The sequence below is a fragment of the Nerophis lumbriciformis genome, linkage group LG21 (assembly GCF_033978685.3).
Source record: "Nerophis lumbriciformis linkage group LG21, RoL_Nlum_v2.1, whole genome shotgun sequence".
Lineage (NCBI taxonomy): Eukaryota > Metazoa > Chordata > Actinopteri > Syngnathiformes > Syngnathidae > Nerophis > Nerophis lumbriciformis.
Window position 1 is genome coordinate 20,797,474 of NC_084568.2, and position 23,559 is coordinate 20,821,032.

The 23,559-nt window shown below is 35.1% G+C and overlaps 1 protein-coding gene across 1 annotated transcript; it reads right to left on the bottom strand.

The window, feature by feature from the left end:
* Nucleotides 1–1,961: 1,961 nt before the first annotated feature.
* On the bottom strand, nt 1,962–16,976 carry LOC133620974 (uncharacterized). The gene is made up of 3 exons (XM_061982699.1): nt 16,552–16,976; nt 12,755–12,997; nt 1,962–4,121 (listed from the first exon to the last, which is right to left on the bottom strand). The coding sequence occupies exons 1-3, from the start codon at nt 16,676–16,678 to the stop codon at nt 2,731–2,733; spliced, it is 1,761 nt and encodes a 586-aa protein (XP_061838683.1). The 5' UTR covers nt 16,679–16,976; the 3' UTR covers nt 1,962–2,730.
* Between the last annotated feature and the right edge of the window lie 6,583 nt (nt 16,977–23,559).

Below are 23,559 nucleotides of genomic sequence, written 5' to 3' on the forward strand. Positions count from 1 at the left end.
TATTGCTGCTGCTGTTCTCACCAGCACACTTGTATTTCTTACACTAGCACTTATAAGTGAATCTTTCATCACACACACTGCAACTCAATGCTTTCTCACCTGTGTGTGATCTCTTGTGTACTAAAGATTTCTTTGTCCACAAAAATGTTTGTTACAGCTTGAAAAGGAATGTGTTTTTTTTTACCAGTGTGTTCTCATGTGTACTTTCAAAATACTATTTTTATAACAACCTTTAGCACAGACTGAACAGACAAAACGTTTCTCTCTAGTGTGTATTTTTCTGTGGTAAACAAGTGCTGATTGGTCACAGAAATGTCTGTTGCAGATTGAACAGATGACAGGTTTTTCTTGTGTGTGTTACACAATTTACCTTCTGACAGAAGCTGTTACTGCAAAATGAGCACATTAATTTTTTTTTCTCCAGTGTGTATTCTCATGTGTGTTTTCAGACGGCAATGGTATTTAAACGTTTTGTCACAGTGAGAACATCCTGGAGATCCATTCCTGCAGCTTTGCTCAGTCACATGAGACATGACCCATACAGAAGCAATACAAGCGATAATAAGTTCAGGAAAGTTTCCTTATTTGCTACCGCACGATTAACGTGTCCTGTGTGACCCTCAGTTGATACCGCAGCAGTGGAGAGCAATAACGTTCCCGCTGATGTTGTATCACAGGAACGAATAAAGAGAAGAAATGAACAAAGAAAAAAAGAGACTGGTTGCTCTCTCCACAAAACCAAATTATTTCCATCAACTTTAAGCCCTTTGTAACTTTACAAATGTGATTAAAAAAAAACATTGAAGAATTTTGGTCCCAAGATTGATCGCAAGATATATTTAGAGCTGCAAACTTGTGTTCGCCTAACTACACGTATTTCTTCCTGTTGTTTAAATAACTTTTTACCAAGTAGTAAAAACCATCTGTATTTTAATGGTAGGTGAAGAATTCCCAAAACAGGTGATCAAGTCAATTTCAAAGGGTTCATGTTATGATTATTTTTTTCTACATTAAAACACTTCCTTGTGGTCTACGTAACATGCAATGGTGGTTCTTTGGTCCATATGTTGCATAGTTGATGTTTTACAGACCATCTTCGAGCCGCTTTCTGACTCTTTTTGTGGGCGCTCTTATATACGTGCCTCCACTTCGACAGCATCTTCTCCCCGTCATCTTTGTTGTAGTTTTAGTGCTTCCATAGAGAGTCTACTGACAGATGTGAGTTAGAAATGTACGCTACTTAGTATTAGAACAGTGGAAGATGAATGTGCATGTACGAGCCAGTCCGACCCACAACACGAGGATCGAGAAAAATATTTAGTGCAGGATTTGGCGTGTTTGGGTTTGCTGAGCAGTCGGCATTTTCCTTGGTGCTTGCAATCGGATCTGACCTCTCCGGTCCATCACTCAAAGTCATCGGTGTAAAACAAAAAGAAAATAGTTGGTGTATTTCGGGGGAATTCATTCGCAAAATGTAATGTACCAACACACAAAAAAGTTAGATACAAAAAGAAAAAACACCATAGATTAATCCGTTTAGGAAATGATTGTGCAGCCCTCTACGAATCTGTGTTTCATTCCGTCCCCACTGGCGATTAAAACAACATTCTCATCCATGTAAGTATGTTCTGAGTTTAAATAAAATGTACATATCATCGTTCATGTAACATATCACTATATTGATGTTAAATATAAAGTACACATGACTGTACATGTAAAATATCACTAGATTGCTGTTAAATATAAAGTACACATGATTGTACATGTAATATATCACTTTATTGATTTTAAATAAAATGCACACGTCATTGTACATGTAATATATCACTATATCAATGTTAAATATAAAGTACACATTATTGTACATGTATTATATCACTACATTGATGTTAAATATAAAGTACACATGATTGTACATGTAATATATCAACAATATTGATGTTGAATATAAATATAATATATAAATATAAATATATATCCTGTATTGATTTTAAATAAAATGTACAGATGAGTGTACATGTAATACGTCATACCAAAGGCTATAAAAATGGGACCCATTACCTCCCTGCTTGGCACTCAGCATCAAGGGTTGGAATTGGGGGTTAAATCACCAAAAATGAATCCCGGGGGCGGCCACCGCTGCTGCTCACTGCTCCCCTCACCTCCAATGCAGTCAAATGCAGCCTATCTCAGCTGCATTCGAGCGATAGGCAGGGTTCACCCTGGACAAGTCGCTACCTCATCACAGGGCCAACACAGATTAAAAGTAAATGACATGGTATAAAACACAACTGCTCAAATGATGTATAAAGTAAACAATAATATGTTTCCGGAAGATGTTTCAGATGTGAACCAGTAAAAATTAACTAAGAGGGATCTATGTGTACTCAAAAGCAAAGGTATGAACACATGTAAAACCAATATGTGTATAATATAAAATATTTAATCTATGGAATCATACACAATTAAACTTGAAAATATCTAACACTTGATTATTTCAAAAACAGATATAAAAACACTGTTATGATTAAGTAAAAAATGTTCATTGTATGTCACATATATTTTGTACTGTTTACTCTCACCTATTCAGTCAACTTGATTTTGTTCCCAATATTTAATAAAAATACACAATGTTGCATATTAATGCATGTACTTGATATTGTGTAAGACAGACAATGTCACACATGTTATATGTGCTGTTAAAAAGTCAAAGTTATCAAAGTCTTTGCTTCATTTGCTGCTGCTGTTCTCACCAGCACACTTGTGTTTCTTACACTGGTACTTGTAAGAGAATCTTTCATCACACACGCTGCAACTCAACACTTTCTCACCTGTGTGTTTTCTCATGTGCACTACAAGGTTTTTTTGTTCATAAAAACTTCTCTTGCAGTTCAAACAGGAATATGGTTTTTCACCAGTGTGTATTCTCATGTGTACTTTCAAATGTTGACTTTTTATACAACCTTTACCACAGATTGTACAGGTAAAAGGTTTTTCTCCAGAGTGTATTCTCACATGTAATTTCAAATTTTGACCTTTTATAAAACCTTTACCACAGATTGTGCAAGTAAAAGGTTTTTCTCCAGTGTGTATTCTTGTGTGTACTTTCAAACACTGACTTCGTGGAAAACTTTTACCACAGATTAAACAAGTATAAGGTTTTTCTCCAGTGTGTATTCTCATGTGTATTTTTAAATATTGACTTTGTACAAAACCTTTACCACATTCTGTGCAGGAAAAGGGTTTTTCGCCAGTGTGCTTTCTCATGTGTTTTTTCAAATCTGCACTTTGTATATGACCTTTACCACAGATTGAACAGGTAAAAGGTTTATCTCCGGTGTGTATTCTCATGTGTACTTTCAAACACTGATTTAGTGGAAAACCTTTACCACAGACTGAACAGGTAAAAGGTGTTTCTCCTGTGTGTACTCTTGTGTGTCCTTTTAAATGATGCTTGTGAAAAAATCTTTTACCACAAACTGAACACACAAATGTTTTTTCTCCGGTGTGAATTCTCATGTGGGTTTTCAGACGACAATGGTATTTAAAAGTTTTGTCACAGTGAGAACATGTCAAGCGTGTGTTGTCAGTGTGACATGTCTGATCAGCTTTAGAGTCTTCATCATCAGTGTCAGGAGAGTGTGACGTTGTGTCGTCACTATCTGATAGTGGAGCTAAGAGCTTGTATGCTTGTGATCCTCCACAGAGGTCTCCATCAGCTTCTGTTGTCATGTGTTGAGTTGAGCTGCTGCTTGAAGGCTCCACCTCTCTCTTCTCCTCACTTTCACCTTTGACCTCATCATCTTCACTCTTCACAATCACACCAATCACTGGGAACTCCTCCAACCATTCAAGATGCTCTCCCTCCTGACTGATGTTGTGTTCCTCCTCTTCCTTTTTAAGGTGCGGGGTCTTGGGCGTCTTCTCTTCCTCTTCAACATCATGAGTCAGAGGGTCCTCCTCTTCTTCTTTAATTTCGGGGGTCAATGGGTCTTCCTTTTTAAAGTGGAGGATACATGGCGCCTCATCTTCTTTTTTAATGTGGGAGCGCTGTGACTCCTCCTGCTCTATCCTGAAAGTCCACCCCTGTTGCTCAGGGAGAAGCTGTTCTTTACAGACGTCTGCAGAACACCAGAAGACAAACAAATGATTTCCAACGTCCAATCACGAGGCATTCACTATGTTTACATGTACCAAAGAAAACCCTAGTCAATGTATGAACTGCCCAAAAATCTTTGTGGGGGACAAACACGCTATTGGGGATGGGTATCGAAAACCGGTTCCCAGTGTATCAATTCCTTGGAATCGCTTGCCATTTTGTCATGCGATTCTCTTAACGGTTCTTGCGGGTGGGGATGACGTCATTGCGCAACGTGCATAGTGGCGTCAGATTGCAAATTGGCAGCGCCAAACACCAACTTTTTACAAGAAAAGATGGCTACAGTGCTACTTGTAATATTTATAAGGCTGCTAGTTCATCAAGGAGGACATGCGATCAATATGCTGAAACATCTGAACACACCGCATGCAATAATTATAAATTAAAGTCGCGTTAATGAACCGCTCCGTTCTCATCCCAGGCAGCTGGAATACGAGCACGTCATCTGTATCAACGGGTACTAACTTCGCCTATCATGTTAGCACTATTATTTGTTCAATTGAAATGAATGCCTTCTCATTTAGATGAGCATGCCGAGAAATAGATTCTGACTGGCTCTGAGGTAGGATGTACTCGCTCCAGTTCACGTCTGCCGCTAGACGAATGTCACTGAGCAGCGACTAAGTTTGTGGTCAAAAGCTTGCATTTTCAGTAGGTGAATGTTCAATAGTAGTCAGAGAAAAGTTGCATGTTTTCCTGCAACCAGATTTTCTTTCAGTCATCATATAATACATGTGGAACTCATAAAATTAGAATAAGGTGTAAAAGTCCATTCATGTCAGCAATGAACTTCAAATGTGGAACTAGTATGTGATATAAAGTACCGTATTTTTCGGAGTATAAGTCGCACCGGAGTATAAGTCGCACCTGCCGAAAATGCATAATAAAGAAGGAAAAAAACATATATAAGTCGCACTGGAGCCCGGCCAAACTATGAAAAAAACTGCGACTTATAGTCCGAAAAATACGGTACATGCAAAGTGACATATGTCAAGCCTTTATTTGTTATCATTTTGATGATCATGGCTTACAGTTTTTGAAACCTTACATTTTCTGAGATTATTGATTTAAGGTTTTCATAAACCGTAAGCCATAATCGTCAAAATTACAACCAATAAAGGCTTGACATATGTCACTTTGACAAAAAAACAGTACAAAAATATATGTGACATACATTAACATCACAAACATTTTACATTTTTGTGTAATTTCCACATGATTTATTTTGTTAAACTGTACAAAAGAATATTAATTTCTTATATTTATTTTCAAAAAAGTAAAAATGTTTCCTTCTATGCTATGCATGAGACCTCACTGTAGGTTTTGTGAGGTCATGTTACCTCCATACTCAACAAAATTGAGGCTAATCCACCTTTTTTCCCTCTTTTTTTAACAAATAAGAATTGATAAGAGAACAGTTAAGGAACCGAATCGTTAAGCAGAATCGAAAGTGGAACCGGAATAGGAAAAATCGTATCAACTCCCATACCTACACATTAATCTTTGCAACATTATTAACAGGAAAAGAAGAGGGGTACATTTTACTAGGAATGGGCAATATGGCCTACAATTTATATAACCAATATTAATACAGAATTTATAATAGAACCATTTTAAAACGGGGTACAACGGCTTTTCATTTAGTTGCTGGCATATGCAGTAACATATTACATCATTTAAAACCTCTTAAAACCTCCGTTTGGACATCTTTGTGTAGAGTGTACATGTTCTCCCGTGAGTGTGTGGGTTTTCTCCGGGTACTGTGGCTTCTTCCCACATTTCAAAAATATGCATGTTATTAACGTGTGTTACCTAACATTGTTAGCTTTACTGGAGACTGTAAATTGTCCATATATATTAATGTTAGTGATAATGATTGTCTGTATGTGCCCTGCGATTGGCCATGCTAATTTTGGTTAGCCTGGCAATGAGCTGCTTCATTGTACATTAGCATTAAGCGAGCTGCATTATTGCCAAATTTCACCCTGTATAACTGTATTGCTTTTTTTTCTTGTTTATTCCAAACTACATTAATAATTTAATGTGATTCATACATGTATGTGCACTTCATGTGTACATATGATGTACTTTCATGTGTGATTAGGTACACAGCGACTTAATTGTGGAGAATATCAATAAACCACCTCACGTTATTACCGGTATACTCATCGCTAATTTAAAGGACGGTTTACATATTTGGCAAAATACATTGCAACATTCAGGGAAGGCAGAATAAAGTGTAGTCTGTGTTACCTTTTACAATAAGCAACAATTGAAAAAAAAGAGCAAAGAAAACGTAGTTAGTTCAGGGGCCTAAACTTTTTCCCCCCAAAAGCTGCATACTGGAAAGTCAAAGTATGCAAGGGCCATATTGATATATATATATATATATATATATATATATATATATATATATATATATATATACTGCGATGAGGTGGCGACTTGTCCAGGGTGTACCCTGCCTTCCGCCCGATTGTAGCTGAGATAGGCTCCAGCGCCCCCCGCGACCCCAAAGGGAATAAGCGGTAGAAAATGGATGGATGGATATATATATATATATATATATATATATATATATATATATATATATATATATATATATATAGATATGTATATATATATATATGTATATGTATATATATATATATATATGTATATGTATATATATATATATATATATATATATATATGTATATATATCAATAAATAAATATATATTGCATATATAAACATAAAAACTATATATATATATAAATATATATATATATATATATATATATATATATATATATATATATATATATATATATATATATATATATATATATTTTGTTTTTATGCTGAAACAGATATTGTGTCATAGTGATTTAAAAAAAAAAAAATCTTACATTTTTTTGTTGCTTTTTTCCCATGTAAGAATAGAATAAAATAAGAATAATACAATTGTGTATCTACATAACTTCGTGTGCCAAAATTCTGCCTGTACAAAAATATTGTTAGCTTGTTAAGTTAGATGTTCAGTTACACATCTAACAGTGTTTATTAGGGGTGTGGGGAAAAAATCGATTCGAATTTGAATTGCGATTCTTACGTTGTGCGATTCAGAATCGATTCTCATTTTTAATATTTTTTTTCTTTTTTTATTTATTTTTAATTAATCAATCCAACAAAACAATACACAGCAATACCATAACAATGCAATCTAATTCCAAAACCAAACCCGACCCAGCAACACTCAGAACTGCAATAAACAGAGCAATTGAGAGGAGACACAAACACGACACAGAACAAACCAAAACAAGTGAAACAAAAATAAATATTATCAAAAACAGTATCAATATTAGTTACAATTTCAACATAGCAGTGATTAAAAATCCCTCATTGACATTATCATTAGACATTTATAAAAAATAAAAAAAATGAACAATAGTGTCACAGTGGCTTACACTTGCATCGCATCTCATAAGCTTGACAACACACTGTGTCCAATATTTTCACAAAGATAAAATAAGTCATATTTTTGGTTCATTTAATAGTTAAAACAAATTTACATTATTGCAATCAGTTGATAAAACATTGTCTTTTACAATTATAAAAGCTTTTTACAAAAATATACTACTCTGCTTGCATGTCAGCAGACTGGGGTAGATCCTGCTGAAATCCTATGTATTGAATGAAGAGAGAATCGTTTTGAATCGGGGAAATACCGTTTTTGAATCGAGAATCGCGTTGAATCGAAAAAAAAAGAAAAGATTTTGAATCGAATCGTGACCCCAAGAATCAATATTGAATCAAATCGTGGGACACCCAAAGATTTGCAACCCTAATATGTATGTATATATATATATATATATATATATATATATATATATATATATATATATATATATATATATATATATATATATATATATATATATATATATTATATATATATATATATATGTATATATATATATGTATGTGTGGGAAAAAAAATCACAAGACTATTTCATCATATATGTATATATATATATATATATATATATATATATATATATATATATATATATATACATATATATGTATGTATAAAAATATATATGTATATATTTATTTATATATATATATATATACTGTATATATACTATATATATATATATATATATATATATATATATATATATATATATATATGTATATATATATATATATATATATATATATATATATATATATATATATATATATATATATATATATATTTATATATATATATATATATATATATATATATATATATATATATATTAGGGCTGTGAATTTTTGGGTGTCCCACAATGTGATTCAATATCGATTCTTGGGGTCACGATTCGATTTAAAATCAAATTTTTTCCCCAATTCAACACGATTCTCGATTCAAAAACAATATTTTCCTGATTCAAAACGATTCTCTCTTCATTCAATACATAGGATTTCAGCAGGATCTACCCCAGTCTGCTGACATGCAAGCAGAGTAGTAGATTTTTGTAAAAAGCTTTTATAAGTGTAAAGGACAATGTTTTATCAACTGATTGCAATAATGTAAATTTGTTTTAACTATTAAATGAACCAAAAAACAGACTTATTTTATCTTTGTGAAAATATTGGACACAGTGTGTTGTCAAGCTTATGAGATGCGATGCAAGTGTAAGCCACTGTGACACTATTGTTCTTTTTTTTTTTTTTATAAATGTCTAATGATAATGTCAATGAGGGGTTTTTAATCACTGCTATGTTGAAATTGTAACTAATATTGATATTGTTGTTGATAATATTCATTTTTGTTTCACTACTTTTGGATTGTTCTGTGTCGTGTTTGTGTCTCCTCTCAATTGCTCTGTTTATTGCAGTTCTGAGTGTTGCTCGGTCGGGTTTGGTTTTGGAATTGGATTGCATTCTTATGGTATTGCTGTGTATTTTTTTGTTGGACTGATTAATTAAAAAAAAATAGAATAAAATAAAATAAAAAAATACAAAATAGATTTTTTTAAACTGAGAATCGATTGTGAATCGCACAACGTGAGAATCGCGATTTGAATTCTATATATATATATATATATATATATATATATATATATATATATATATATATTTTATATATATATATATATATTATATATATATATATATATATATATATATATATATATATATATGAATAAGCGGTAGGAAATGGATGGATGGATATATATATATATATATATATATATATATATATACATATATATATATATATATATATATATATATATATATATATATATTAGGGCTGTCAAACGATTGTGTATTTTACCAAGCAAAGAGTCCCTGATTAGCTTTCTATACGGATACAAAATTTCACACGACCCAGGATAGCACAGTGGGTAAGACTGTTGACTTGGAATGAAGTGTGCTGGGTTCAATCCCAGGTATGTTGGTAGCATTTTGTTCCACCTTAAGTCTCCGATTAGCTTTTTATATGAGCCGGAAAGAGTGCTTTACCAGTGCCAGGATGGCCCAGTGGTTAAGACTCTAGATTAGGATTTAACAGTCCTGGGTTCAATACCAAACATTTTGACAGTATTTTATTCCACTATTTTATAGTATAGTTTACCCAGCAACAAGTCCCTGATTACCTTTCTATATGAGCCAGAAAAACATCTTCACAAGACCCAGGATGGCCCAGTGGTTAAGATTCTTGATATGCAATAAACAGTCCTGAGTTTGATACCAGTCGGGTTGACAGAATTTTGGTCCACCTCTTGTGTATTTTACCCAGCAAAGATTCCCTGATTAGCTTTCTATACAGTGGGTAAGACTGTTGACTTGGAATGAAGGGTGCTGGGTTCAATCCCAGGTAAGTTGGTAGTATTTTGTTCCACCTTAAGTCTCTGATTAGCTTTTTGTATGAGCCGGAAAGAATGGCTTATCAGTGCCAGGATGGCCCAGTGGTTAAGACTCTTGTTTAGGATTAAACAGTCCTGGGTTCAATACCAGTCGGGTTGACAGTATTTTATTCCACTGGTTTATAGTGTAGTTTACCCAGCAACAAGTCTCTGATTAGCTTTCTATACAAGCCGGATACAAGATTTCTCAAGACCCATGATAGCACAGTGGGTAAGACTTTTGACTTGGAATAAAGGGTGCTGGGTTCAAATTCAGTAAGTTGATTTGCAACTTCTGAAGCTTTTATTGGAGGTGTCAGATGATATATTTCACCTCCACATGTAATGAAAACATAATAATTAATTAATTGAATTATTTTTTTAACTGTTCCAATTAACTTTTTTTTTTTAATCGTACCCAGGAGAGCTCATTGGTCAACGCTCTCTATTATTAAGTTTTACTCCTATTCCCCCCACCTCAGGAATTACACTCACGCTCACTCGCACATACTCACACACACACACACTCTCTCTCTCTCTCTCACACACACACACACACACACACACACACACACTCACACACAGACACACACACACACACACACACACACACACACACACACACACACACACACACACACAGGTAACCCCTGAGGTGTATTCATTGACTATTTGACAATTATTATTATCTTTAGCATTGAATTAATTTTTTAACTCTATGTTATTCAAGCAACGAGCTGTATTGGGAGCCCACAGTGTTGACCATTGAGCTATCCTGGGTCCCATCATGAGCTGATTTTCGCTCATATACAAATGCAATCAGTGGACTATGATAGAGGTGAAACAAAAACCTAAATTTTCCTGGTCATGGATTTGAACTTCATACGACTGACTGAGAGGTAGCAGTCTTAATCACTATGCTATCCAGGGTCTTATTATAACTTCATTTTTGTTCATATACAAATGCAATCAGTGAACTATTCTAGAGGTAAAACAAAACAACTAAACTTTCAAAGTGAGAGATTTTAACCCACCACTACTGACTGAGATGCAGCAGTCTTAACCACTATGCTATCCAGGGTCTTATTATAACTTCATTTTTGTTCATATACAAATGCAATCAGTGAACTATTCTAGAGGTAAAACAAAACAACTAAACTTTCAAAGTAAGAGATTTGAACCCACCACTACTGACTGAGATGCAGCAGTCTTAACCACTATGCTATCCAGGGTCTTATTATAACTTCTTTTTTGTTCATATACAAATGCAATCAGTGAACTATTCTAGAGGTAAAACAAAACAACTAAACTTTCAAAGTAAGAGATTTGAACCCACCACTACTGACTGAGATGCAGCAGTCTTAACCACCATGCTATCATGGGTCTTGCTGAGTTGGGATACTGGGGAGCCCACAGTGTTGACTATTAAACTATCCAGAATCTTGTTGATTCATGATTTTTGTCCATTTACAAATGCAATCAGTGATATATAATAGAGGTAAAACAAATTCCTCAACTTTAAAAGTCAAGGATTTGAACCCAGTACTACAGACTCATAGGCAGCAGTCTTAACCACTGTTCTATCCTGGGGTTTTCTTCACTGATGTAATGGTGAACTAGTAAACTAGTAACCTACGATTGAGGTGATACAAAAACATAGAACCAACTATTTTTCGCCGTGAGAAGAGGTGGCATCCCTGCAGCAAACATTTGCAGAGCGCGTCATTCTCGATGTGGGTGGTGCTTTCCTTCAGTGTTCAGGTTTGCAGTTAAGTTGCAGTGATAACATAACATTTATAGTAGATTGTTACTGTGACTGATTTAGTAAGTAAGATGACATAAAAGTTCAACAGAAATGAAAGACAGTCGGCAGGATGTCGAAAGGAGACTTTTTTTTTATTGCAAACAGTTGATCCAACATTAAAACTTGTCATGACACTTTCTCAAACCAATCGCACACTTCAAAATAGAAGTGCTCGGCTTTACATCTAGTAGGGTTTCTCCTTAATGTACGGCTTCCTGTTAGCCACCAAACCTAACAAAATAATGTAATATAATGTATTGTAGCGTTCCGGCTGGCTGAAATAATCTGTAGATTATTTTATAATATGTTCTGGTCGAGTTGTCAATTTCAGAATGATTAGCAGGCTCAATATTACATTTTATTATTTAATAGAGAAGGTTAAAACATTGTCACGAATGAAGCCACCCCCCGTGAAAATGATTTCTGAACTGAATAATAAGTTGGACAACATCACTGATAGACTTACTAAAATGCAAAAATGTATCAACTTGAAAGCCAGGATGGATGATTAGATCAGACAGGCCTGCTCGCTGGGAAAACAACAATCCTTATCTGCGATTTGACTCCCTCAATTGGCCTTGACGCTGCTCACAACAGATGAAGGCTGTTTTGAAAACATCTCCTCAAGGACATCACGGGGATAGCCGCTCTGATATTCAAAATTAGTTTTGGGACCTTTTAAGGATGTATTTAAGACTTTTTTTTTACAGGATTTTTATAACATTCAAGACATCCCAAGTTCTTAAAATGAAAAGAATAGATTTAAGACTTTAAGTCTGTGAGCATGAACTGATGAAGCCTACTTGGATGAGAGGCCAAACGTCTTCTAAGACCAACTGAACAGTCCAGTTGTGATGGATTGAATGCCCTGAGAATAAAATGATATGTGAATGTTGTGCTTACTTGGACTGTGAAGATGCTGTGAGGACTCAGGTGGTTTGTCTTCATGGTCTTCAGTCTTCACAGAGACAACAGTCAGTGGAAACTTGGTGAGATCAGCCCCCTCCTGCCCGAGAAGACACTCTTCCTCCTGACTGAGCCGCACTTCCTCCTCTTCTTCTTTAATGTGGGATGGCTCTGCCTCCTCCTCTTTTACACAAGGGGGGTGGAGATCTTTCTCTTTAATGTGGGAGGGCTGCTGGACGTCTGTTGGGTGAATAAGTAAATAAGATTATTAGAGAATATAAATAATTTTTGACTGACACTGTTAACACAATGGGATTAGTTGTGTTATTTTGTGTGTGGTGTTAAAAATGTGTAGCTAAACAACCAACAAAAACACAGGAAACACTTCCTTTTGTTTTATAAATACGAACCAGCATTAATCGAGGCATTCTTAAAGGGGAACTGCAATTGTTTTCATTCACAATCTTAATAGGTTACAAGAACACGTTTTTCTTTTTTTATGCATTCTAAACAGTGTTGGGACTAACGTTACTGTAACGCCGTTAGTTTCGGCGGTAACTAGTAATCTAACGCGTTATTTTTTATATTCAGTAACTCAGTTACCGTTACTACATGATGCGTTACTGCGTTATTTTACGTTATTTTTTATGTAGTATCGGCTAGAAACGAAAGATCTGAGTGTGTTTTATTGCAGCGCTGCAGTGTCGTCCTTCTGAATCTCTTGTGTCACAAGCCGGAGAAGAGAGACACGCGCCCTGTGTGTGTGTCTGGGGAGGGGAGGGGGGGGGGGCGCAATACAGCGTAAACACTAGTGTTCTGTGGTTACTTTTTGGTTGGCCAAGCGGACGTGACGACAGGCTGTCCTCACTCAGGTCCGCACGAACCTGGAGGGGGCGTGCCTTAAGTCCGGCTGAAAATAGTTTTGTCAATTTGTTCTGGCCTGAAATAAATTGGACCTTTGAAACATATCTTTGTCTTTGTGTGCTGTATGTAGACCACATTGCTTGGCAGAGTTCAGTGATGCAAATGCATGTCAAGTTGATCAACACATTGTATTATTCTCCAGTGCAATAACAGTACTGAAATTAAGGCTAAAAGGACATTAATGGGAGCTTTTAAAAAAAGAAGAAGAAAACAAAAAGTTACTAAATTGTTACTTTTCACAGTAACACATTACTTTTTGGTGTAAGTACCTGAGTTAGTAACTGAGTTACTTTTGAAATAAAGTAACTAGTAACTGTAACTAGTTACTCGTTTTCAGTAACTAACCCAACACTGATTCTAAATAGAAAATAAATGGGATCAAAAGTCTGCTTACAATGGTGCCTAATATGAGTTGCGATGTCTGCCTATAAAACCCTTAAAATACAACAAAACATCTCAATTAAGGTTTTATATACATCCTGTAAGTATGTAATGTAGTAATAGTAACGGGCACATTTGTAATAACATTTAATATTTTTTTATTTATGATCACATTCATTTTAAAAAACACATCACAATGTTCGCTTCTTTTTTTTTTAAACAACATGACTGATTATTACTCACTACAGACTTCATGAGAGCCAACAGACATAATTAAACATCACTTACTGTACAATATCTGCTGTCAGTAGGATGCCTACTGCTAGAATGTTCAAACAGTACAGGTAAAAGCCAGTAAATTAGAATATTTTGAAAAACTTGATTTATTTCAGTAATTGCATTCAAAATGTGTAACTTGTACATTATATGTATTCATTGCACACAGACTGATGCATTCAAATGTTTATTTCATTTAATTTTGATGATTTGAAGTGGCAACAAATGAAAATCCAAAATTCCGTGTGTCACAAAATTAGAATATTACTTAAGGCTAATACAAAAAAGGGATTTTTAGAAATGTTGGCCAACTGAAAAGTATGAAAATGAAAAATATGAGCATGTACAATACTCAATACTTGGTTGGAGCTCCTTTTGCCTCAATTACTGCGTTAATGCGGCGTGGCATGGAGTCGATGAGTTTCTGGCACTGCTCAGGTGTTATGAGAGCCCAGGTTGCTCTGATAGTGGCCTTCAACTCTTCTGCGTTTTTGGGTCTGGCATTCTGCATCTTCCTTTTCACAATACCCCACAGATTTTCTATGGGGCTAAGGTCAGGGGAGTTGGCGGGCCAATTTAGAACAGAAATACCATGGTCCGTAAACCAGGCACGGGTAGATTTTGCGCTGTGTGCAGGCGCCAAGTCCTGTTGGAACTTGAAATCTCCATCTCCATAGAGCAGGTCAGCAGCAGGAAGCATGAAGTGCTCTAAAACTTGCTGGTAGACGGCTGCGTTGACCCTGGATCTCAGGAAACAGAGTGGACCGACACCAGCAGATGACATGGCACCCCAAACCATCACCCAACCATGCAAATTTTGCATTTCCTTTGGAAATCGAGGTCCCAGAGTCTGGAGGAAGACAGGAGAGGCACAGGATCCACGTTGCCTGAAGTCTAGTGTAAAGTTTCCACCATCAGTGATGGTTTGGGGTGCCATGTCATCTGCTGGTGTCGGTCCACTCTGTTTCCTGAGATCCAGGGTCAACGCAGCCGTCTACCAGCAAGTTTTAGAGCACTTCATGCTTCCTGCTGCTGACCTGCTCTATGGAGATGGAGATTTCAAGTTCCAACAGGATTGAGTATTGTACATGCTCATATTTTTCATTTTCATACTTTTCAGTTGGCCAACATTTCTAAAAATCCCTTTTTTGTATTAGCCTTAAGTAATATTCTAATTTTGTGACACACGGAATTTTGGATTTTCATTTGTTGCCACTTCAAATCATCAAAATTAAATGAAATAAACATTTGAATGCATCAGTCTGTGTGCAATGAATAAATATAATGTACAAGTTACACCTTTTGAATGCAATTACTGAAATAAATCAAGTTTTTCAAAATATTCTAATTTACTGGCTTCTACCTGTATATTCCCATTTAGATGAAGAATGACTTATAATCCTTGCGAAGAAAAGGGGGGTGAAACCAAGCGTCATTTCGTGTCATTAAAAATAAGAAAAAATACATGTGCCTCTCTTACTCATTGTGAAAGATAGGCAAAATTACCCCCAAAAAGTGTCGTTCCCCTTAACTTTAATTATGTGTACATGTCTGCCTATTAAATCTAAGCCTCATCTCTATAACCTTAACCATAACCTTGTAGTAGCATAGTCATAACCATTACTTACACATAATGGAAATAAACAATGTGCAGTCCAAACTACTTAAAAAGAGCCATACTATGTTCTTGTCGTATAAAATAATTTTTTATGGTCATTTTGTTGGCTAGGCCAAAAGGAACCCTTACAAAACATATTTTACTGAGTGGTGTTTTTATGGCGTATGTCCATCAACAATTCCTCTTTAGAGCACAGCTCCCACATTCACTTGGAGACCATCTACGACACGCTGAAGGAAAGTCAGTCACCAATATATAAACATAAAGGTGACTCACCTTTATGTTCTTTTCATAAATAATCTGTGGACTACTTTTCTTATTGAAAGATGATTGACAATAAATGTTTACTTTCACTTATTGGTGCATGTAGGTCAGAATCAGGAAGTGAAATTAGCCATGAAACTATGAATTATATTGATTAAAATGTCAATATACAGTATATTTGGTGACTCTGTGAGTTTTGTGTAAACATTGTGTCTGAAACTGGCTCCTTCTCATCATCATAAGACATTTCACCTTCCTAAAAACAATCTATTTAAGAACAGTGTTATTAAATAAAGAGTTAGCAACGTGTGAGAGCAAGATGTAAACAAACCTGTTCTGTGTAACACAACTTGATGTTTCTTGAAAACAGCATCCAATAGCTGATGTTGTCGCTCCTTCTCCTCTTTTGTTGTTGGACACAGTTCCTCCTCGTACTCTGCTATCGTACTTTCGCACATTTTCACACAATCGCAACACTATACAAACACACTTGATCTCTGCTTAGCGATATGTTGATAAATTCCGCGTCTCTTTGTTTACAGGTAGCAACTTAGCAAGCTAAGCTAACTAGCAAGCTAACCTAACACCTAACTTCAAAATGCGCTCAGACTAATGTCTCCAAATACAAACAATTATTAACGATGTTTATTTTAGAAAACGTCATTTGTGTACACGCACGTACTGATTAAGAACACAGTACTGTAATATCCACAATAACGTCTTGTCCACCAAACGCCATTTTGTTTTTTCCCTCGCCCTGCTTTGTTCACGCGCAGTGTTGTCAGATCTCGCGAGAGAAACAACAACCAGCTCTCTTTTTTCTTCTTCTACTGACAGTTTGCAGTCATGGCTTGAAATGTTCACAGCGCCACCGTACTGTAGAATGTAGTGTGGGCCAGCAGACAGAAGGAGGAACAGGCAAGTTCAGTTCAGTTCAGTTCAGTTTTAGTTTATTTCGAACATGCATATGATACAATGTAATGCATCACACAATTCCAGTTGTTTCATTATAGCACGTCCGAAAAGGAGTAGGAAGAAGCAGAGCTTATTCAATCCCACCCTTTTTCATACCATAGCAATTTTATCCAATTTCCTTGTTCTCCGTAACAGAACAGTGAACAAATGAATAATAAATAAATAATATACCATAGTAAGCAAACAAATATTAAATACATAAATAATATTTGTGTCAATAAAAAAAAAGAAAAAAAGGGTTAAAGATGTTCATAATTCTTGTTCAGTGTACTTTGCGAACACTTGTTGTTTGAAGTCTCTTAAACTGAATCATATTGGTGCTTTGTTTGATTTCTTTGGTTAATCCATTCCATAATGCAATTCCACATACTGATATACTAAAGGTTTTAAATGTTGTACGTGCATACAAATGTTTTAAATTACATTTTCCTCTAAGGTTATATTTCTCCTCTTTTGTTGAGAAGAATTGTTGTACATTCTTGGGTAGCAGGTTATAGTTTGCTTTATACATAATTGTAGCTGTTTGCAAATGCACCAAATTGTTGAATTTCAATATTTGTGATTCAATAAATAAAGGCTTTGTATGTTCTCTATATCCAACATTATGTATAATTCTAAATTATCTTTTAGCAGTTATAAAATATTTTCATTAAGAACGCAGGACTATTCTGGCGCAACTTTCATCGCCTCCTGAAATTTCTGACCTGTCCATCCCGTGCCACGGGGTCGTATATACTTTTTGTGTTTTTTTTAGCCAAGTCAGACATAAATATAACTCACAGTGGTTTTAATGTGAAGGCTGGATGTGTGCTCCTAATGACAGTGTTGCGTGCAGGGAGATTTGTAAACCAAAGTATCTCCTGAGGGACTTTATTGTGAGGATGCGTCACAGCAGCAGTCATCTTACAACACACGCAGTTAGGAGTATAACCAAGAAATATAACCATGGTCATATACTTAAAACACAAATAGCTGAATTGTCTTTTCTTCTAGTCCAAGTCATTTTCATAATGATCAAAATTTGAGACGTGCTCTATCATAAAGCTGCACACTGAATTGATTCTGTTTTAATTCAAGCAGGACAGATGTCTGTTAAAGAATTATATTTATATTTATTTTGTCAAGCAGGAAATGTTCCTATTTAAGAAACATATTTATTTAATTCTGTTAATTTTGTACAAAAAAACACTATTGAATAATTTGTTTGCCATGTATTTTTTATCCCTAATCTAATTACCTTCTGGCTGGTGTCAAATCTTTTAAAAATATGTTTGTGTAGATTGTCAGTCATCAGGTTATGTAATCCATACAATGAGGGTAGAAGGACTCTTTTTTTGAGTTGAAAACGTTTCATGGATTCAAGGTGAAACTTCAACAAACATGAAGAGTCCTGTTGCCTCCTTTCAACCCTCATCAGATTTTTATACAATCCCCTTTCACACTAATAAAAAAGGTACAGAACAAAAAAAGAATTGGGATGAACAGCCCTGCCAACAAGATGTCCTTTATTTATTTATTTTTAGATTTGGCAATATTCGGGGCCTGATTGAATAAGGTCTAAATACCAGGCACTAGACAACATATACAAAAAATAAAAGAGCATGTGCGTTTTGTGTGTGATCTACTAAGACTGTGTGTAGTTAAAAAGTGGTGCAGACCTATTGAAACATTCATATTATCATGCTCCTATCTGTGAGCCAGGTGTTGAACCAGCAGCACACATCTATAATCTGTAACACTTTTTCTCAATCACAATCTAGACAACACAAACACACTGACACTTTCACTTTCACATGCAGTGCGCGAGGCTGTGGATCGAATCACCAGCGCATTTGTGCGACTGGAATGACGAACATGCCCAATGAAAGACGTCTTTTCATGCAAGTGATATATTATAGAAATATATTTGTCATGATCCGCTGCCCGGATCATGTTTGTTTAGTTTTTGACTCCCTCAGTTCCTGTTTTGAGCACCCCTGAGTTTGTGTTTTAATTGCCATGACTGCAGATTGTTCTCACCCGCCTCTGATTAGTGTTCAGGATGCTCACCTGCTTCTAGGCACTAATCAGAGAGCTACTTATTCCCTGCTTTTCACCACACTCAGTCTGGCTTTCTTATTTGCTTCTATGCAAAAACTTACGTTGATTTATCTTTGGATTCCTGAGCTAAGCTTAGCCATTTGTTTTCTTATTAGCTATTCCACTAGCTCCCCATGCTATCGGCACGCTGTACTTTTTTATGTTAAATGATTTATGGACAATAAATAATTTTCTTACCTGTACACTGCATCCGGAGTTCCGTCTGCATCTTGGGAGAACGATCCGCGCATAACCATGCGACCACACCGTAACAATATTTCCATCCATTATCTATCGCTTGTATTTCTTAAATTAAAAAAACAAACATTAAAAAAAATCGCCAGCAGACACCAAAACGCATCAATTGAATGCATTGAAACCAGCCCCATAAGCAATACAATTATAAAATGGAATTGCTGAATAGACGATATGTTTAATATTTTTATTTCTGACCGTCCACCAAAATGTTGACGAACACACGTATGACGGAGGATTGTGATCTGTCCATCGTCAGTCAGTGCAGCGCGAGCACTGATCCTTGCTGCTGTATGTGAAAGTGCTTGCAAAACGCTGATGAGTGTTGATAAATCACAGTGCGTGTGCTAAATACTTAAATTAGCGTTTTCTCCTCCCAGTATTGTGGGCATTTTGATGATCAGCATATATTTTGCATATTCATGAAGAGAGAGACGCAAAATGGATTGCACGCCTTATTCTGCTCACTTAACAGACACAATCCAATTTGCACACGTTTAGTAGATCAGCTTTGTGTGCTATCAAGTTTGCACGTGTTTTAGTACACACAAACATTTAGTAAATCAGGCACTAACTACGTGTATTAATCCAACTTTTCAAAAGTCAAACACAATCTAATTAAAGTATTATCAAGATGATTTTTTATTTATGTAATAATTGTTTTTAATACATTTAAATGTACTGACTGACATGTTATTTGCGGTCATTGAGATTTTCTACATTATCTCTGTTACAAAAGCTAGGATTTTTTCTGTTTATCTTCTTTAATTCCTTTTTATGTACCGGCAAGATGATCAATCTGTTTATTTTTCACTTCAGTTATTTACATCTCATTTACACTTCTTATGCTATGTCTTCTTAGGCCAGGGGTCGGCAACCCGCGGCTCTAGAGCCGCATGCGGCTCTATAGCGCCGCCCTAGTGGCTCTCTGGAGCTTTTTTTAAAATGTATGAAAAATGGAAAAAGATGAGGGGAAAAAAATCTATTTTTTGTTTTAATATGGTTTCTGTAGGAGGACAGACATGACACAAGCCTCCCTAATTGTTACAAAGCACACTGTTTATATTAAACATGCTTCTCTGATTCGAGTATTTGGCGAGCACCGTTTTGTCCTACTAATTTTGGCGGTCCTTGAACTCACCGTAGTTTGTTTACATGTATAACTTTCTCCGACTTTCTAGGACGTGTTTTATGCCACTTCTTTTTCTGTCTCATTTTGTCCACCAAACTTTTAACGTTGTGCATGAAAGGTGAGTTTTGTTGATGTTATTGACTTAATTGTCTGGAGTGCTAATCAGACATATTTGGTCACTGCATGACTGCAAGCTAATCGATGCTAACATGCTATTTAGGCTAGCTATATGTACATATTGCATCATTATGCCTCATTTGTAGCTATATTTGAGGTCATTTAGTTTCCTTTAAGTCCTCTTAAATCAATTTATATCTCATGACACACTATCTGTATGTAATATGGCTTTTAATTTTTTGCGGCTCCAGACAGATGTGTTTTTGTATTTTTGGTCCAATATGGCTCTTTCAACATTTTGGGTTGCCGACCTCTGTCTTAGGCATTTTCAACACACTGTATCTCAACCATTTTAACCATTCACCAAGTTGAGCAGTTATTGACTTTAGCAAAACATGTCAAGGAAAGAAAATAAAAGTAAATACAAATAGAATATTTAAAATAAATACATTATAAAAAAAACGGATAAGATACAAAATACAAAAATAAGGCTAATCTAAATCACTTTATATGTATCTAGTAAAGATATCAATTTAAGGGCTTTCATACTTTTAACAATTTTCCAAGATTGAATTGATAATTTGAAAACATTAAGCCAATTAGAAAATGTAGGTTTACTTTCAGAAATCGACATTTATGTATAACAATGTTTAGCTCGTAGCATAATATGTTAAAAAATATTTCTATGTTACCATCATTTATAAATATGCCAAATTTAATTTATTCTATTGTGAATGGGGACATCTCCGCACCCTTGTCTCTCAGCCAGTTTATGAACTCCTCCCAGAACACATGTACAGTCTCACATTCCACAAACAGATGATTGACATCCTCTACAGCTCCCCATATATAACATCCGTCAACATCCATGTTAAATTTAAGTTTCAAAAATCCTTTGAAAGGTATATTCCATTAATCATTTTAAATTGTATTTCTTTAATTTTGGGAAGAATTGGGTATGTAATATTTATTGTCCTTATTTTCCTTGGTTCAACTTTTGGAAACTCCTTTAGGATATATTGTCCCGGAAAATATTATTTCACTAAAACTGCCCTCATATATTTGTTGGAACATTTTTCATCTCAGAAATTACCATCTTCAATATTAAGGTTTCTCAGACAAGGAGTCATTTTTGAATATAAAACATATTGAGTCCCCATAGATTTTAAGGATAGAGGTATTGCTTTGGTGATCTTTGGAAACAATTTTTTTGAACAACATTCATACATTTGTTCATACGTTAACAAAATGCCACAACTGTCCATACAATGTCTGACAGCCCTAAATACCTACAGAGTTGCATTATTCTATAGATATGGATGTTCTATTAACTCGAATGTAATGGTTATTCCATATAGGTGTGTTGTGTGGAGAGAAATTGTGTTTAAACAATCATTTCCTGTAAAGTAGTGTCTGTTGGTAAAAAATCAGACCGTTTGACTGGTAATGAATTGACATGAAAGTCACAACGCAACAAAAAATGTATGCCTCCCATTCTCTGGAATATGACATTTTAAATTATATACCATATTATTATATGAATTCACAATATATTTTTTTAACCATTTTAGCTTTACTGTAAGACTCCATTCATTATTTTAAAGTCAGTCATATTTAAACCACCCTCTTTGACATCTTTAACCATCTCTCCTTTTCTTATATAATGACATTTATTTTTCCAAATACATTTTAGGTTGATATCATTAATAGTTTTAACAATCTTGGTTGTAGCAGTCAGGGAACAAGCCGGGTAGATAAGTCTGGATATGCCATCCATTTTAGTCAGTAAGATTCTTCTAAAGATGGATAAGTCCTGCTGAAGTCACCTGGTTTACACTGATCAATACGTTTTTTTTCAAAGTTGACCTTATCTACTCTGATCTTATTTTGGACATATAAGAATGCCTAAATATGCCACCTCATCTTTCACTTTGATATTGTGCAATGTTGTGCTTGGACAATCATGCAAGGCGAAGATTTCACACGTGTTTAAGTAGAGCCCAGAAGCTTTAGAAAACCAATCAATAGCTTGTAGGGCCAAATGGATTTGATGATGATTTTTCAAAAAAAGTGTGGTGTCGTCAGCCAGTTGACTTATCAATATCTAATTTTTTATCACTTGAATGCCTTCTATAAAAGAGTTCTTCATGAAAATAGCTAACATTTCTGCCACCATTATAAATAGTAAAGGTGAAATCAACACTGGAGAACTACCGATTACAGTGTCTTGTGTCAGCTAAACACACAACACGTACAACTGCGTTTTGTTCAGGAGACAACACAGAAGATTATGCAAATAATAACAGAAGAAATGAACAAATTCAAGAGATGGTTTGAAAATAACAGACTATCTTTGAATCTCAGTAAAAGTAAAATAATGATATTCGGTAACAGTAGAAGAGAAAGTCAAACACAAATACAAATAGACAGAGATTGAAAGAGTAAAATAAACCACATGTTGGGTGTTATAATAGATGATACAATTAACTGGCAGTCTTGTAAAAAATATATATAACATAAGGTGGCAGGAAATACGTCAATAATGAATAAAGCAAAAATATGTACTGGACCAAAAATCACTTCATATTCTCTACTGCTTGCTAGTGTTACCATATCTGAGTTATTGTGCAGAAATACGGTAAATAATTACAATAGTAGACATATTCACTTAGCATGTTATGAAAAAGAAAGGTGAGTTAGAATAATACATGATGAATGATACATACAGTGATTACAAATACACCACAGTTGACATACTTCACACCAAAGTCACCATTTCTT